Source organism: Podarcis vaucheri, assembly GCF_965113315.1.
Source record: "Podarcis vaucheri genome assembly, chromosome: 10".
In the NCBI taxonomy this organism is placed as follows: domain Eukaryota; kingdom Metazoa; phylum Chordata; class Lepidosauria; order Squamata; family Lacertidae; genus Podarcis; species Podarcis vaucheri.
In genome coordinates this window covers 30,446,337-30,464,991 of record NC_138748.1, presented here as the reverse complement: position 1 = coordinate 30,464,991, position 18,655 = coordinate 30,446,337, and the positions used below count along the sequence as shown (strand labels likewise).

The 18,655-nt window shown below is 40.5% G+C and overlaps 1 protein-coding gene across 5 annotated transcripts in view; it reads left to right on the top strand.

Moving 5' to 3' along the window:
* The window catches only part of ZFC3H1 (zinc finger C3H1-type containing), a 38,604-nt gene that overhangs the window by 17,626 nt on the left and 2,323 nt on the right, over nucleotides 1–18,655 (top strand). For 2 of the 5 annotated variants that reach the window (XR_014224209.1, XR_014224210.1), the window contains exons 15-33: nucleotides 1,058–1,606; nucleotides 1,706–1,815; nucleotides 2,405–2,536; nucleotides 4,392–4,513; nucleotides 5,131–5,232; nucleotides 5,384–5,503; nucleotides 6,186–6,369; nucleotides 7,043–7,229; nucleotides 8,174–8,365; nucleotides 9,041–9,278; nucleotides 12,069–12,174; nucleotides 12,561–12,759; nucleotides 13,398–13,492; nucleotides 14,826–14,936; nucleotides 15,710–15,814; nucleotides 15,899–16,064; nucleotides 16,662–16,762; nucleotides 17,796–17,897; nucleotides 18,254–18,545. Coding sequence is in view for 2 of the 5 variants with exons in the window: in XM_082241079.1 (XP_082097205.1) it covers nucleotides 1,058–1,606; nucleotides 1,706–1,815; nucleotides 2,405–2,536; nucleotides 4,392–4,513; nucleotides 5,131–5,232; nucleotides 5,384–5,503; nucleotides 6,186–6,369; nucleotides 7,043–7,229; nucleotides 8,174–8,365; nucleotides 9,041–9,278; nucleotides 12,069–12,174; nucleotides 12,561–12,759; nucleotides 13,398–13,492; nucleotides 14,826–14,936; nucleotides 15,710–15,814; nucleotides 15,899–16,064; nucleotides 16,662–16,762; nucleotides 17,796–17,897; nucleotides 18,506–18,545 (2,961 nt within the window). In the remaining 3 variants the exon portion in view is untranslated. The remainder of the gene's footprint in view (nucleotides 1–1,057; nucleotides 1,607–1,705; nucleotides 1,816–2,404; nucleotides 2,537–4,391; nucleotides 4,514–5,130; nucleotides 5,233–5,383; nucleotides 5,504–6,185; nucleotides 6,370–7,042; nucleotides 7,230–8,173; nucleotides 8,366–9,040; nucleotides 9,279–12,068; nucleotides 12,175–12,560; nucleotides 12,760–13,397; nucleotides 13,493–14,825; nucleotides 14,937–15,709; nucleotides 15,815–15,898; nucleotides 16,065–16,661; nucleotides 16,763–17,795; nucleotides 17,898–18,253; nucleotides 18,546–18,655) is intronic. The other 3 variants (XM_082241079.1, XM_082241078.1, XR_014224211.1) reach the window with 2 other exon arrangements.

Here is an 18,655-nt window from a genome sequence, read left to right as displayed (position 1 = left end):
CCATCCCCTCTCCCCGCTAGTCTAAGTTCGGGGAGAGCCTAGGGTTTGTCACCTTTGCTAAGGACTGAATGAGCTCTTCCCACGGAGAGCAAAATTGTGGGTTCTTGGAAATATACTTGAAATGACATAGATTAATTGAAACCCTAATAGTTATGCCACTGGTAAATTATGTCCTGTTTTTCCCATTTGTATGTGTGAATTGTCTGGTAAGAATTTAAACGACAGTGGTGCATCGCAAGACGAAATTAATTCGTTCCGCAAGTCTCTTCGTCTTGCGAGTTTTTCGTCTTGCGATGCACGGTTTCCCATAGGAATGCATTGAAAATCAATTAATGCGTTCCTAGGGAAACCGCCTTCAGACCAGGTCCGGGGACAGTCTGTCCCCGGACCTCTTCTGAAGGCTGGGGGGGGGGGACAAGGGCTTTTCTTCCCACCCCCAGCATTTTAAAAAACCCCGGGACAGCGGAGGACTTCTCCGCTGTCCAGGCGATCTTAAAATGCTGGCGGGCGGAATTTAAAATCGCCCCGGGACAGCGGAGGACTTCTCCGCTGTCCGGGGCGATTTAAAAGCCCCTGGGAAGGCAGGCAGGGGGGACAAAGACTTTCGCCCCCCGCCCGCCTTCAGAAGGTGTTCCCGCCCCCCCGCCCGGCTTCGGAGCAGCGTTCCGAAGCCCGGCGGCGGGGGGCAGGTGTTCCCGCCCCTCCGCCCAGCTTCGGAGCTGCGTTCCGAAGCCCGGCGGCGGCGGGAGGAGGCGTTCCCGCCCCACCGCCAGGCTTCGGAGGAGGTCCGAGGACAGTGGGGAAGACGCGCTGCGCTTCCCCGCTGTCCCGGATAATTTCCCTATGGACTGTCGTCTTGCGAAGCAAGCCCATAGGGAAATTTGTCTTGCGAAGCGTCTCCAAAACAGAAAACCCTTTCGTCTAGCGGGTTTTCCGTCTTGCGAGGTGTTCGTCTTGCGAGGTACCACTGTACAAAGCTAGTCAGAAGTGTGTTTTTATTTATTTATCTTGTCTGTAAATGTGAAGTACTAAGAATTTTGAGTGTGTTTCTTGGCAGCCAAACAAAATATTGAAATTGGAGAAATCTCCTTCGTCGAGCCCCAAGAAACATTCAGCAGAGCTGATTGCACTGGAGAAAAAAAGATTACAGCAACTACAGTATGAATATGCTCTAAAAATTCAGCAGCTGAAGGAGGCCCATGCACATCAGACTAAGGACCGATCAAATATTATTCCTGTTACAGAAGAGGAACCCGAATTTGCACTACCTCAACCTTCCCTTCATGATCTGACACAAGACAAACTGACATTAGATACAGAAGAGAATTATTGTGATGATGAAATTTTGTCCAATTCCACCAGAGAACGAAGGAGGTCTTTCAGAGAATCAAATTCTTCTACTAAACCTAACCTTAAGCACATTGACACCCCCAAGCAAGAAACTTCAAGCAAACTTTCGAAAAAGGCACTAGAACAACCCGAGCTCTTTTTGGGTCTGAATATTGATGAACTGAAAAAACTTTATGGGAAAGCTGATGGCTTAAAAGATCTCTTGAGAGAAAATACCATGCTTACGGTTTCTAATGAAGAAAACTTACATGGGCAGGTAATTAAGTGTACTAATTAATACTAAAAGATCAAGTTTTTTTAATGAATTACTGTGGCTTGAGTCTCTGTATGGTTATATATTGTATCTTTTCCCTAGGAAATAAAAGTGGATGTAGACCCTTTCACAGCTCCAAGTAAACAAACAGAAGGGAAGCCATATCCATTTGGACCTTATCATAGCCCACTTCTCGTTTTTAAATCTTACAGGTATGATTACTAGGTTGATTAAGGATGCTATGTTGCATAGTGGCTTTGAGTATGTTTGGGGATTTCTGTTGTAAATTCCGTTATATGATGGTGAGCTTTGGAGTAGCAATGGAGAATAGAGCTGTAGAACTATAGCTACATTTATGATCCTTGAAGAGGAGGAACTCTGCAGATGTTAGAGCTTGGTAGCAAATATTGCTAAATCGCTCTTGCATTTGTAATTATTGGACTTTCATTTAGAACAGCAAACACCAAACTGTAGACAATTTAAATACATTACATGAAGAGGACACATACACATGTAAACAAAAAAAAGCTTCAAAATACATATAGAATACAGAGTTATCTCTTAAAGATGGGTGGTAAGAATTAAGAACTACTAGCTGACTTGGTCTTAAATACTTTTGTGGATGAAAGAAAAATCCCTTTTGGGATGAACAGCAGGTGGTGCTACATATCTGCTTATGGTTATGATTATCTTTGAAAAGTGAAGTGAGATAGGATTCAATTTTAGTATCGTTAGTACATGTTCATGAGCTAATTGTATTGGCCTGGAAATATTAACATCTCATGTTGTTACTTTGCTTAGGTTTAGTCCCTATTTTCGAACAAAAGAAAAGCTTTACCTCAGTTCAGTATCCTACAGCAATATGATTGAGCCTAAACAGTGTTTCTGCCGTTTTGATCTAACGGGTACATGCAATGATGATGATTGTCGATGGTGAGTGATTCTCCCCTTCACCTCATACTTCTTTAATTGAATGATCTCTACTGCAGAGGCTATTGCCTTGGGATTCCAAGCAAATTTGTCATTTGATTAAGAAATATTTTTGTCTGCTGCAAACCAGTTGCTTATGTTAAAAGAAAAGGAGTGTTCATCGAATAATCTGTTTCATTTTTGTATCCTGGAAAGGATGGGAATGAGGGGAAAGGTACACAGATGGCTTTTTGGCCATGGCAGTAGAGGGAATCTCTGCCCTTTGTTCTACAAACAGATGCAGGAAGCGGAGTTCCAAAATGCCTTTTGCAGAGTTTTGAAGGCCTCTTGATATAAGCTATCGGGGGGGGGGGGTTCCTGCCACCATTTTCTTGAGCATTTTCTTGAAAAAAATGTTCCAAGAAAAATAGGTCATTTTCTGCCCAGAGAAGAAGGGATTTAGCTTCTATATGAAGGCATCAGAACCTGCCTGTTCAGGTGTGGTTTTGCTGTACAGTGGTACCTCAGGTTACATACGCTTCAGGTTACATAAGCTTCATGTTACAGCCTCCGCTAACCCAGAAATAGTGCTTCAGGTTAAGAACTTTGCTTCAGGATGAGAACCGAATTTGTGCTCCGGTGGTGCGGTGGCAGCAGGAGGCCCCATTAGCTAAAGTGGTGCTTCAGGTTAAGAACAGTTTCAGGTTAAGTACGGACCTCTGGAATGAATTAAGTACTTAACCAGAAGTACCACTGTAGTGTGTTTGTGCTTGTGCGTAAAAATAAATGAACCTGGAGTACATTTAAAGAAATCAGTACAGTGGTACCTCTGGTTACGAACGCTTCAGGTTATGAGCTCTGCTAACCCAGAAGTAGCTGCTTCTGGTTGTGAACTTTGCCCCAGGATGTGAACAGAAATCGTGCACCGGAGGTGTGTGCACAGCAGGAGGCCCCATTAGCAAAATCATGCCTCAGGATAAGAACGGTTTCAACTTACGAACGGACCTCCGGAACGAATTAAGTTCATAACCAGAGGTACCACTGTAATGGTAAGAACTTATATACCCAGGAGCAATAGCCAGTATTCTGAACTGCCAGCAGCCAAAGCCCCAAAGCACGTTCTCATTCACCCAGCCAATAAATAATGTGCATGGTTAAATGCCCAGCGATCCTTTCTCCCATAGTTAGGGTTTTGAAACAAGGCTCTTGGAGAAGCCTTAATCAGTGAAGTGGAGTGGGGTGGGGACACCTACAGGAAAAGAAAGTCATTGCTATTTGTGTGTGTTTTATGGAACACTCCTAATTTGCAGTCCTTTAGAAGTGTTAGAATAACCCATTTAGTCTCCTCATCAATTCTCATTTTATACACATTCTTCAGTTTTGATGTTGCATGGTATTTGAAATCTTCTATTATTATTATTATTATTATTATTATTATTATTATTATTATTATTATACCTGTTCACTGGATTGAATTGGGAATTACAAATTGGTTGCCTGAATGGCTGGACCCTGCCCTCAAAACACTTGTATTCAGCTGCTAGTAGCCGTATCATAGTGGCATATCTGAGTGACCTTTGCTTTTGAGTAATAAAAAGTAATAATCACTTTGCTTTTTAGTAATAAAAAGTTTGAGATGTGTTCTGTAATACACCGGGATTACTGAAGTCAGTCCTTATGAGTAATAGTGGCACCTGAGTATTAGGTAGAGTGCATATGTACACTATCTTGTCTTGCATACACTTGGCTTGCAGCTGCACACTTCTTAGAGTTTCTGGAAATGTTTTAAATGCTGTTTGAAAATAACATTCACTTACTTTAGGTATGATGTTCACAGAGTCTTTGGCTGGTTTTTAAGTGGGATTATTTTTTATTTCAGGCAACACATGAAAGATTGCACTCTCAGCCGAAGACAGCTGTTTGAGGATGTTCTTTCGTACAATTTAGCTCTGATAGGCTGTTCAGAAAAAAGCTCTGATGAAGAGATAAGCACTGCAACAGGTATGTTGCTTGTTGGTCTTGCCAGCAAGGCAATTTAGTTCCGCAATTAGGTATTCCGGTTTCATAGCCAAAAGTTAAGGAAGCAAGCTGCTTCCTAATGCATGCTTTCACTCTGCACTGTATTAATATTAAACAAAGTGTGATTCAGCCTTCTGCTGTCATGTGTAAATCTGTAGTTGCTTTTTACTTTTCACCTGTGTAAGCTTTCAGCAAAAGATCATCAACGTGAAAAGTATATGGAGTTGTATTGATGGACATTGATGCCACCATTTTGAAACAATTTGTAGTGTTAAAAGTTTCATCAGAGTTCTGTGGATTTAATAATAATAATAATAATAAATTTTATTTATATCCCGCCCTCCCCAGCCAAAGCCGGGCTCAGGGCGGCTAACAACAATCAAATAATCAGTCAAATAATCACACAATCTAAAAATATTTCATTATAAAATTAATTAAATCAAATTTATGGCAACCAATTAAGCAAAATTCTGTGCAGGTTGCCAGAGGAGGGAGTCATGGAGTCATCCATTTGGTCATGGATATACAGTATGAATGCATATAGTTGTAAATTACTGATAACAATGTGTGTCTTAGATATTGCTACCATCTTATTTCAGAAAAATATGTTGAAAAACTGTTTGGTGTGAACAAAGATCGCATGGCAATGGATCAAATGGCTGTTCTTCTTGCTAGTAATGTCAATGAAAGCAAAGGTCACAGTAAGTAACTTTTTTAATATCTCAAGATCCAGTATTCAGTGGGTTTTTTAAAAAAATATTGCTGCAGATGGATAAGCAAGATTTGCTTTGACAATAAAACACGATGTAAAGAATTTAATGTATACTTCAATTTGATCTCTCTTGCAAATAGCTCCTCCGTTTACAACTTGGAAAGACAAAAGGAAATGGAGACCTAAACACTGGGGGAAAACTCATTTGGACAGTGATATCAGCAGCGAAGAGGAACAGTCTTCCGGACCTATTAAATATGGTAGCATTAATTATTATGCAACTAAATCTGGAATGTTAAAAGTAATTTTGAAAAAGGGCAAAAAAATGTACTCGGACACATTTACTTGTCTCCCCTCTTTATTTGCCCTGTAATGATAAAACTGATATAGGCATATAGAGCTGGTGTCACAGGTAGGTGGCACCATTTCCACACAGACCCAGTGAAACTTAGGTTTGAAAAAATCATTCTATTGCCTACAATGGAAGACTTCTTTGATGCCTAATTTCAGCAGGGGGCGGGTTGTTACAGGATCCTGCTGGAGCTAGGAAAGGCCTCTGCAAGTATATGGGTATCTGTAGGCACTTTGTTGGCTTAGTGGTCAAGAGTCCTGTGCCTGAGTCAGTCACATTAACTGGAAGAAAGTGTCCTGAACGTCTTGCACTGCTGTCACTCATGATTCAGCACTGACTCCGTAACAATAAGAAAATAATCAAAATGTTTAAATAAAATTCTAATAGAATATTAGACAAAAGTAACTCAGTTTATTTTGCCATAACAATTACTGTGTGCGCGCACACATACATACTACTGTTTACCAGTGTGTTTGGCTTTCAGTAGATTGCTTTTTATTCACACTGAAGTAATAACTTGCGGCAAGTTGGATTTCAAATCATGAAAGTTGTGACAATCCTTAAAAAAAGAGAATTGTTTTTATTTGCAGCTCCTGCAGTACAGAAGAGAATAAATCTTCCTGCTCTGGATGCTGTTGTGACTCCTGATGATGTTAGGTATTTTACAAATGAGACTGATGACATTTCAAACCTGGAAGCAAGTGTACTTGAGAACCCATATAATGTTCAGCTTTGGATCAAATTGGCCTACAAATATCTGAATCAAAACGAAGGGTGGGTAATTCTTTCTTTGCAAACAAATCAGTTGCACTTTTTGTCTCAAGCTTCTCACCTGTGCTGTTGGAAGCAAGCTTTGTTGCTAGCATCAAAGGACTCTTTGTTTCTTTGGCCAATGTACAAATAGGTTATTATTTTAAAGCAATGAGGAGTGGAATTGATTTGCTTTTTTGTTGTGCACAGTCCAGAGTAAGCATAATAAATTATTATTATGCTTTAAAGTGCTTCATTTCAGCATGAAAATAGTAAAAAGAGGTTTCATTTTTAGAAAAATGAAGGATACAATTGATTTCTAAGGTTGGTTTTCTTAATCCATGATGATGAAATGGAAAACTCCTTAAGCAAGATATGGTAGAAGTCATTTTCAGATGTTTTATGTTTACATCAGGAACCAGCAGGTGTCTGAGAATATTGGCAACAAACTGCAGTTGTACTTTACCATCCACAAGTGCCTTAGAGTTACTGTGCAAGTTCCATGTTCAGCAGTTCTCTATTCTTCCTCTCACTGTTGCGTTTCAAAACCCTCAAACTGTTTTAAATACAGAAGAGAAAAAGGCCATGTATGAAGTGCAGAGAGCTTCTGAAGGGGAAATACATGTGCATGCCTTGGCATTGTACCATGAAACTGAGAATGTGAAAATGAATGTATTGCTTTCCTTTCTTATTGAAGATCATCCTCCGAACGCTTGGATTCTGCTTTAAATGTCCTGGCTCGAGCACTAGAAAATAACAAAGAAAATTCTGAAGTCTGGTGTCATTACCTCAAGCTATTTTCAAAAAGAGGAATTAGGGAAGAGGTGCAAGAAATGTGTGAGACTGCAGTGGAATATGCTCCCACTTACAAGATTTGGTGGACAGTAAGTTTGATCACTGGAAAAACTATATGTAGTAATTATGAAGTTAGTACACATTAGCACACTACATCTCACTTCCATGTATGTTTAATTTGAAGGCTTCCACTAAATAGCTTTTAAAGCTCAAAAAGAACTTTTACAAAAGCTTTTTAAATTTAGGATTTTCTTTATCCTGCCACAGGGAATATAGAATCCCATAAAATGTACCAGATAAATGGGATACCTGTTTGGAGTTCCGTTCGCATTACCTTGCATCCAAACTTTCCCCACAACATCATGCCTCCAGGATAATATGTGATACAGTGCAATTGGCTATAGTTGAAAGCAAACCAAAGGTGACCCGGAAACTACAACTAATCCAGAATGCGGCAGCTAGACTGGTGACTGGGAGTGGCCGCTGAGACCACATAACACCAGTCTTGAAAGACCTATACTGGCTCCCAGTACATTTCCGAGCACAATTCAAAGTGTTGGTGCTGACATTTAAAGCCCTAAATGGCCTCAGTCCAGTATACCTGAAGGAGCGTCTCTACCCCCATCATTCTGCCCGGACACTGAGGTCCAGCGCCAAGGGTCTTTTGGCAGTTCCTTCACTGCGAGAAGCCAAGTTACAGGGAACCAGGCAGAGGGCCTTCTTGGTAGTGGCACCCGCCCTGTGGAATGCCCTCCCACCAGATGTCAAATAGAAAAACAACTACCAGACTTTTAGAAGGCAGCCCTGTTTAGGGAAGCTTTTAATGTTTAATAGACTACTGTATTTTAATATTCTGTTGGAAGCCACCCAGAGTGGCGGCTTCTTCTTTTTCTTCTTCTTCTTAATTAATTAATCTCAGAAATGTCTCTGTGCATACACAGAAGCGCTTTCGACACTTGCACACAGCTCTTTAGATCCCGAAACAAAATGAGATGAATCCTCAAACGTTTTATCTTTCTTAACTGCCATTCAGTTTCTAAATCTGGAAAACTCATTTGATGGAAAGGATTATGTGTGTGGGAGAATGCTACAGTTCCTGATGGAGAGTCCAAAATGTGAAGAGAATCTGGATCTTCGGTCCTTTCACTTGCTGGAGATGTTGCTGTATAGAGTTCACCTAAGCCTTTTTACTGGGAAATATCAAAATGCTGTTGCGTTATTCCAGGTACTTGCTTATGTATATCATGTTATGGTGGTTATGGTATATTTTCATCAAAGTGATTTTTGGCTTTGGCATCCATTGCTGTTTTGTCCTATATATCTAGTTTGAAGGTAATGTCCCTGCTGCACTATTCAGTAGCAGATGAGAGCAATTTCATATGGACCAGTGTGTGCTTCCCTACAGTTATGAAAAAACGCTTGTAAATATATAAGATTACAAAATCTCCACCATTTTTACTGGGTGTTCTAGGGAGCAGGGACTTCAGTGGTCTATGCTACTGTCTGTGATTAAATGATCCTCTGTCACATGGCCTACCAGTGTAATATATGGCCATTGCATACAGTTTTCAACATTTGTGTCTTCTGCCATCTCAGTCCTTGTAGAAATAGTTTTAACTGCAAATTTATTTATTTCACAACATTTATATGCTGCTTAATTGTAATACTGTAAAACCTTAAAGCATTTTTTTAAAAAAATGTAAGACTTTGTTACAGAACAAATAAGGCCAGGCAAATTTCTAAAACCTGGAATTCCCCAATTGTGACCATGGGATCTGTTTGGTGAAACAAAACATTCAAGCTCGATTGCTAGAATATATTTCTATGACTAGGCATAATATAGCAAGGTTGCCTGTTATTTAAGCTGTCAGATTTAATCATATAACTTTCTTCTCCGCAGAATGCACTGAAGTCAGAAAGTGAACCGGTTTTGGTGCAACATCTCACCATAAGTGACCGCTGCTTAGCTTGGTTATCCTATATACATCTGATTGAGTTTGGCGATCTCCCCATCAAGTTCTATGATCCTGCCAATAGCAACCCTTCAAAAATAATGAAGAAGGAGCCTTTCTTAATACCTTGGAAAACAATTGAAGATGTGAAAGCTGATCCTGATACTTTGTTAGCGGTGTTTGAAGGTGAGGTTACCCATTTAAATTCAGCTGTGGTTTATTTCTTGAATTAATATTGATAGAATATCTAAAATCGGCTCTCGATCCATTCCAGTCCGGCTTCCGCGCTGGTCATGGGACCGAGACGGTTCTGGTTGCCCTAACAGATGATCTCCACAGGCAGCTGGATCGAGGCGGGTCGGGGCTGCTGATTCTTCTAGACCTGTCAGCAGCCTTCGACATGGTCGATCACGAACTCCTGGACCACCGCCTTGCCGACGTGGGGATCCAGGGCACAGTCCTTCAATGGCTGCGCTCATTTCTCTCTGGTTGGGGACAGAGGGTGGCGCTTGGGGGGAATTGTCATCGCGCCACTCCTTGGTGTGTGGAGTGCCTCAGGGTGCAATTCTCTCCCCGATGCTTTTTAACATCTTTATGCGCCCCCTCGCCCAGCTTGTCTGGAGTTTTGGGCTGGGTTGCCATCAGTATGCCGATGACACCCAACTCTATCTGTTGATGGATGGCCATCCTGACTTGGCCCCAGACACACTGACCAGATGTTTGGAAGCTGTGGCTGGATGGTTACGTGGGAGCCGGTTGAAGTTAAATCCTTCAAAGACAGAGGTCCTCTGGCTGGGACGGGGCGATATGGGATTGAGGGAGCAACTCCCATCTCTTGCGGGGGTGCAATTAGTGCCAGCATCGTCCGTTAAGAGTCAGTCTTCGATACCTCCCTCTCTATGGAGGCACAGATTACAGCTATAACAAAGGCGGCATTTTTTCATCTCCGCCAAGCTAAGCAGTTGGCTCCTTATCTCTCTCATCCTGACCTAGCCACTGTGATCCACGCGACGGTCACCTCCAGACTGGATTATTGTAACTCGCTCTACGTGGGGCTGCCCTTGAGACTGACCCAGAAACTCCAGCGGGTGCAGAATGCCGCGGCGAGACTCCTTATGGGGTCTTCGCTGCGAGATCATATTCATCCAGTACTATACCAGCTGCACTGGCTCCCGGTGGAGTACAGGATCAGGTTTAAGGTGCTGGTTTTAACCTTTAAAGCCCTATACGGCCTAGGACCCTCGTACCTACGGGACCGCCTCTTCTGGTATGTCCCACAGAGAAATTTACGGTCTGCAAATAAAAACATCCTGAAGATCCCAGGCCACAGAGAGGTTAGGCTGGCCTCAACTAGAGCCAGGGCTTTCTCGGCCGCGGCTCCAATCTGGTGGAACGCTCTGTCACAAGAGACTAGGGCCCTGCAGGACCTGACATCTTTCCGCAGGGCCTGCAAGACAGAGCTGTTCCACCAGGCCTTTGATCAGGGCGCAGCCTGACCCCCTCCTCTGGCAATCTGCACAGAATGTTGCTTAATGGTTGCCATTAATTTGATTTTAATTAATTTTATAATGTTTTTAGAATGTTGGATTATTTTGATTGTTGTTAGCCGCCCTGAGCCCAGCTTCGGCTGGGGAGGGCGGGATATAAATAAAAAAATATTTATTTATTTATTTTATTAAAATAATTGTGCTACGGTTACATATGCAGTGGACTTTTGCTTTTCAATGTGTAGTCTCTTGTGGTCTTCATTGATTTAGAGGCAGTTTGCTTATGTTTAGCATATATAGGAGAAGCCATGACTTATATCCTTACAAGTCATCTGGGACCAATCCCATGGAGCTTGCTTCTGAGTAGAATCCATGTATTTTGCAGCAAGACAATTTATTGTAGTGGATCGTGCAGACTGGCTTGAGAATTTCTTCCTATAGGTTTAAAAAACGTAATATTTGCAGCATTGTTAGCCATACAAACTGCAGCGTGAAGAACAGCAGGCTGGTTGGGGTGAGCTGTTGAATGGATGCTGGGAGGCCCTTCATCTTGAAGTTTAGCATGCTGTTGGGGGAAGTTCCTTCTCCCCCTCCCCCTCCCTTAAGTGCACCGGCAGATAGGTTTAAAGCAGCGTTTCCCAACCTTGGGTCTCCAGCTGTTTTCGGACTAGAATCCCCATAATCCCTGACCACTGGTCTTGCTAGCTAGGGATGATGGGAGTTGTAGGCCCAAAACAGCTGGAGACCCAAGGTTGGGAAACAGTGGTTTAAAGGAAAGGGCCCTTTACCTTGTTTTTTAGCAAGCAGCTGGGTGAAGGCCTCCCCCTCTTTCCAAAGGGGGGAGGGCTTGGGTGAGCTGTGGAAGGATAGGTGGGGGTGGTGTGTGTAAAGGGATAGAGGGAGGGGAGGTTGGTCAAGAATGTGAGAAGGGGAACAGGGGCTTGTGAGCGCAGCAAGCAGGGAAGGCAGTAGTAAATAATAGTAAGAGGAATCTGTTTACAACAAGTAACTGAACTGAGACACAGATCCTGCATGTTCATTAATGCACATGTATGTACACAAAGGAAATTCTTCAAATGTTCATAAAAAATAATTTTGCTTTGAGAATAATCAATGATAATTGGAGGACTGGCTTTGTTGCTTTCTTAACAGTTTGAAAGAACTCAGATCTTACTTTATCTCTTCCGGTTTTTAAAATTATTATTATTATTATTATTATTAGTTGGTATTTTTGTAACGGGATCTGAAAATTTAATTTTGTCTGCTTGGATAATTTACATCTTCATCTCTTAAAGAAACTCTGAAATTATTTCATACCTAACTAAAGCACAATGACTGAAATGAAATGCATGACTACATTGTCTCCCCATCCCCCCTAACCCCCCCCCCCAAATACAGGTGTATTTATACATTAACTTATAAGCTTTTTCTGCGGTAAAGCTTTGTATTTGTGAATGTGTAATCTTACTTGGTGTTTGCTTGTTTTTAGATGCCATCCAGTCATGCACCAGTGAGGATTCTGCAGCTGATGAAAGAGTAGTTCTCTGTCTTCCGCTATATAGAAACATGGTCATTTTGCAGCAGCTGTTAGAAAGGTAAGTCACTTGCAAAATTGCTATTAAGCATTATGGGTTATATTCAACTTGGTTTTACTCAGAGTAGAACCACTATAATTAATTGCTGCAAGTTAGCCAAGGCAATTAATTTCAATGGGTCTCTTCTGAGTAAAATTTAGTTGAATACAATCCTTTGTACAAAAAATGCATGGTGAGTGACAATTTCCCATTTTTATGGTATTAACACAGATTAATATAGCAGCACTAAGAAAGGAGGTTCATGCCCAATGTTATCATTAAAAAAGAATAGGTAATAGGAAAGAGTGTAATAGTTCACAAGATTGTCTTGGAAGTTCTTCTTCTAGGTCACTGTCTTTTTTAAAAATAAGATAAGTAATTGCTGTTTTTCACTGTTTTCATTCAAGGTGGGAAGCTGCTATTGAGCTTTGTAAATCACTCTTGAAACTAAACCCCATTGACTGTCGGCTGCTAGAAGCACTAGTTGGTTTGTACTTGCGGACTGGCCAGATGGAAAAAGCATGTGACGTGTGGCTTACAGCATTTGAGAAAAACCCTCAAAATGCCCAGGTTTTCTACTTTATGTGCAAATTCTTCATTCTGCAGGTAAAACACCAATGACTTTATTCAGCTTTTTATAACAGGTTGGAGAGAGAACCAAGTTTATTTAATACAAAATGGTGACATTCAGAGTACATTTGACCAGGAGTTTGATTTTCAGAATTTAAGCAGCTGAGTTTTTGTTTTGCCTAAAGTTGTTGTTGCCCACAAATGCTAAAAAAAAAACAACTGGAATGTGAATCTGAAGGGAGTGGTTTATTGGACGATGTAGAACAGCCTTCTTCAGATGATTGGGACTCAACTGTTATCGGCTCCAGCTTGGGTTGGTGAGAGCTGTAGAGGAAAACATCCGGTTGGGGCACGCTGGCCTTAGAATGTGACACAGATGTTGCAACAGTCGTGTGAGACTCTTTCTTTATCCCTCTTTTGTAACGTGCAAAAGGGTTAGCTGATGCATCTAATCTATAGAGAGATCAAAAAGTTCATCCTTGAATGTTAACCATTTGAAGCACTGCAGAAAATCTAGATAGCATTCTGCTTTTGGGTAATGTCTGCCCACCCTCTGCATCACTCCTATAACAGCCTTGGTTTTGAAAGAGCCATTACAGTGCATTACGCAGAAGTTTGATTTGCTCTTCACATTTTGTAACTTTAGTCCAATGTCACTTACTCTCTCATGACAGAATAGATCAGATAGTATTCCTCCACTGTTGCAAGCCTTCGTTGCAGCATTCTTTGAGTGTGTGACTCGAGACAACAGTCCTGTGGATCTGTTACGGTAAGTGTGGCAAGTAAACTAATCATTCCATGCTGCTATGAGCTCGGTTTATGTAATGTCTTGCTTGGTTCCGTTTATAAAATTTCTGTATGGTTACTTGTAAAATCACTTACGTTACACATTGCCATTTTGCACAAACCATAGTTGCTTGCAGAACTTTATGGCGATGCTGTCCTTAGATTTCGCAGTACAGTGAAAAGCAATTCACATGTTATTTTATTATTTGTCAGTTTGTGTGTTGAGCGTAAGGCAACTAGTGCTTGTGATATAAAAGTAGACAAATATTTTTAGAAAAGTGGTGCACAGCGAAGTCGAGAAAGCCTATTATTTCTTGAGATATTCTTCCAGAATCTTTTAGCACCCTGTAATTATTGGCATAAACCACATTTACATATGAGGTAGCCAGGTTAAGTAGCTGAAACTTATGCTGCAAACAGGAAAATAGATTTCTGCAACACCTCAGGCTTTTGAAATAAGCCTTGCAGCACCCTAAGTTGGGGTTGTTACGGGAGCCTATGTTACCTTATGAGTTTCTGTAACTTAATGAAAACACTCCATTTGAGGTAAAAAGTGTGTTAGTGGCTTGCACATAATGCAAGGCTTCTTTATTTTGCCATGTTTATATAGGTACGTATATGTCAATACACTTAAAATATAAGTTTTGAAAGGAAAACAAGCAAATAAGCATATACCGTAATAATTGCACAATTTTCAAAAAAAACATCAGGTTATGACTAAATTTTAAATGTTAATATTTTAATTCAGAATATCATGAATAAACAAATAAGGAAAACACAGGGGGGAAACCCAACGTACTTAATATATTTAATATAGTCAATAAGGGGAAGGTATTTATATATTGATATTTTGCTTAAGAGACAGTATTTTTTATTATTAAAATTGGTATACCGCCGTATACCTGCAGGTGTCAGGGTGGATCACACATATTCGTATGTTCTCATAAGATTGTGAAAGGATTATAACAAAACCTTCTTCAGACATCTCTTTAAAAGCATATTAAGCATAGCTTAAATACATTTCTTTGGTATCTCCTTCACTGTTTTGTTTTCACTTGGAATCGAACTAGATACCACAGTAATCCTTGGCACAAGGGAATGCAGAAAATCATGATTTTGACTACAGATGGGAAAACTTGACAAGCGGCTACCGTTTTCAGTGGCTGCCATACACTGCTTCCAAATTCTAGTCTGCCTCTTACTCGCTGAGAGATAGACATAGGTGGTGTGTCCACTCTTTGCTCAGATTGCTTCAGGTTAGGATTGTTTGGGTGTAGTGAACATTTGTCACACTGAATAAGGACTCTTTGTTCTAGATATTTTTTGAATTTCCCAATGCCAATTGAATTCACACCGCCTATGTATAAGGGAAGCTTTACAGAAGAGCTTTTAAACCAGCAAATTCCTTACTTGTGGCAAATATACTGGTGAGTTTTTCCAAAGTCTGATAATTTTTTTAATATTGCAACACTATCTAAGTAGGGAACTACAGATTGTTGAGGAGGCAGCTAATCTCGTGTTATATATAATAGGAGCAAATATAAGGAGTGCCATGGTTGTCCTAGTTTCTGCCAGTATCCTTTAGGATTTTGGTATTTCTGTCATGAACATACACCATGCGCTGCTTTGCTTGCCCTTTCTTATGCTATTTAGCTTTGCGGTTTGGTGTTACAAACATCTGTTGTGATTTTTTTTTTTACTTAAAACACCATGAAGTTGGCTGTGTTTAAGTTTAAAATCAGAAGACAGATGTGCTGCTTGAGCCCTGTGTCCCACACTTTAGTTTTGAATTATATATAAATGGAAGAGAGAACTTCTTAGAAGTACTTAGGCAGCTGCCAAAATCCCTTTCTTCAAGTGCTTAGATTCATAAAGTGTAAGGAATTTCTACTAAAATACTCTCATCTGCGTTGTTGGCCGCAGTATTTTTCTTGCAGACATTCAGTCAGAAAGAGATGAAGAGCTGTTTTGCTGACTTACATTAACTACATTAATTTCAGTATTAATTATTGCCTGTTAACCACTGTGAATAGTTAAAGTGTTGAAACACTTTTAAAACTCGGAAACATTTTGTACCTCTGATCATTTTGGGGGCTTATACTTGTGTATAATGTCAAGCTTCTCCATTGCCCTTTTCTTTCACAAAAGGCATGTAACAGTTTCAGAAAAGCTAACGCTGTTTTCTTTCAATGAAAAATAGCTTATACCAGTCTCTTCATGGAAGTTCTGGAGATGCAGTGGATGCTTATGAGGCAGCTCTGGGAGCAGTTATGCAAGAGGAAATAGTTCAGCAGATTTGGATAGAGTAAGTTTAAATGAGGAGACATTATAACTGGAAAAGTACTGCATTTGGAAGTGTTAACGCCTGGGTCTCTCTCCTCTTTTTCAGTTACCTTGTTTTCATCAATGGCAAGGTTGTCAGATCTAACAATCAAGTTCAAGAATTGAAGCTTTTTACAGATCTTGTGAACAGATGTCTTGTTACAGTCCCCACCCGTTACCCTATTCCATTTAGCACCGCTGATTACTGGACCAACTATGAATTCCACAACAAGGTATAAGCATTTTGGTAATTCAGATACAGGACTCTGTATATAAAACACATTATGCTGAAATACATGTAGGGTTTCCTTAGTATTTTGTTCAACACAATGCACTAAAATACCAGTCCTGTAAGGGAAAGGAGAACTAAACACACATACAAAAGCTGCAGAGTGTTTGCACAGTGGCTAAATTTGTGTCAACTTCTCTAAAATGTTTTGTAGGCGGGGGATTGGCGAACTGTAGAAGCCTAGTGTTGCTATATAGGGAAGTGTTGTCTGTCACACTTTCCTTTTGGAGCTGACCTCCTTCAGGTTCCTTAGGCTGCTTGGAGATCATCCTTGGCTGACACCTCTGAAATGCTGTGTCAGCTGGTGTTGTCTCTTCCACCAGCTCTCCCTACTTTTTGAAGGACTCCAGCATTTGCCGGAAAAGTGCAATTTCCCCTGTGCTTCTTGCTGTGGTTCATCTTTGGGGCCAGTGGTACCTGGAAGAGCTGTTTGTAGATGCTGCTACTAACTCAGTGCCGCTGTCTTCGTCATCAAGTGTTGGATTTGTGAACAAAGCATGCAGCTTGAATGACCTAACTTCTTGAAAATTAACCTTTACAGGTTATTTTCTTTTATCTGAGTTGTATTCCGAAGTCTCAGCATTCCAAAGCATTGGAAAGATTTTGCTCTACCATGCCTGCTAATCCTGGACTTGCATTCAGGTAAGAGAATATCGGCAGAAGCATTTAGAAGCAAGTACCTGTTTTTCCCGCTGCCCTTTTAAAAAATGACTTGCCATCTTCTAAGCTGGATGGCTGAGTTGGGATTTCTTTGAAGAAAAAAAAATTCTTCACAAAGATTAGATCTGGAAATAAATAGTCTAGAGCAGGGCTTGGGACTCCAGCTGCTTTTGGACTTCCCATCATCCCTGACCACTGGTCCTGCTAACTATGGGTGGTGGGAGTTATAATTCAAAAACAGCTTGGAGACCCAGGTTTGGGAAAGCCTGGCATAGAGCAAAGAGAACTAATACATAACATGTATTATTTCAGTTTGTAGGAAGACTGAGAAATCATATTAACAAAAAAACATGAGGAGAGGAATTTAGTGTTGCTCTAAGGCAAAGCTTTCCGGGGCTGGAAAAGGGTTAGTTTGCTAGTAAAACTGAATTACTGTGCCACAAAGTGTGTCACGAACCTGAAAAATTTGGAAAGCCTTGCTCTAAGGTGATCATTACATTAGGGCAAGCATTTTGGTTTGCCAGATAGAACAGTGTCTCTCCCCCCCCCCCCCCGGGCATTACGTCTGGGTGTTGTGGGACTCATTCTTAGACCAAGTATTCTACAGTAGGTTTGTAAGAACACTGGACAGAGAGGCTCCACCTGTTATTCCATAGTATTATTATTATTACAACTACTATTATTGTGGAAGTCATACAGAAAACCATTACTTCAAGTTATTGCTGCTAAAGGTGGTTCGTCAAGCTATTGAGTGATAAGGTGTACTTAGTTTTTCACGCATGGCTTCTCCATTTGGGCTTTATTTTTGTTAAATAAACCATGATACAATATCATGTCTTGATGTGTACAACCATAATAGAGGGTGTACTTTCTTTTTTCCATAACTGCACTCTCACTTGCACTTCTTCTCCCACCTCCCCCCACCCCCTGTTCAAACTTTTAAAAGAGCTTAGTATTATTGCTTTACATTCTTATTCAGCACTGCATGTTTCCCTTTGCTCCTTTGTCACTGCAGGCTGCTTCAACAACACTGGGAAGAGAGCAATGTCCAGATTCTGAAACTACAAGCCAAGATGTTTACATATAATATCCCAACATGCCTGGCCATCTGGAAAATGTAATTCAACAGTCATACACCTGTTAACATAGATAATCTTTTTTAAAAAATAAGGTTTGCTTCATAAAGCTACATTTGAAGTAGGCCTTCAAATTTGGTTTTATGCTAGAAAGGTTTTTCATTATTGCAGTCTTTCCACAAACTTTGGTTTAGACAGATTCCTGGCACTAATGTCGTAAAATGAGGACTGTTGCTTCCCATACAAAAAATATTTCAGAAGTAAGTATGCCTTGTGTGTCTAAGTAAGGAAAATGTGTTGATGAATTTTATTGTTGCTGCTTTGGAATGTTTACCATTAAATTATTGACTTCTGTTTCCCTCCTCCTTTCTACCCTCCCCTTTATATATCATAATAGCAATATCCAGTGGTGATGAACTGATCATTGTCTGCAGTGTTTGTACATAATGGGAACAACTGAAATGTCTTGCTCATGTAAGATTGTTTATGAAATGGATCTTTTTTGTCTCTTCACTATAGATTATCATCATTGGGAGTTAGTCTGTTACTTTCCAGGACTTTTATAGTTCCATCCCATACTCAGTGTTCTTCCCATAAAGATATTCGGTATTCTGCAAAAAAATAAGTCATTTTTATTTCTTCCCTTCAGAGCCATTGCTGCTGAGTGCTTTCTAAAGGGACAGAGAGAGGTATGTAAGAAAAGCTTATTGAAATAGCCAGTTGCAAAGATACTTAACTAATAATAATAATAATTTTATTATTTATATCCCGCCCTCCCCAGCCGAAGCCGGGCTCAGGG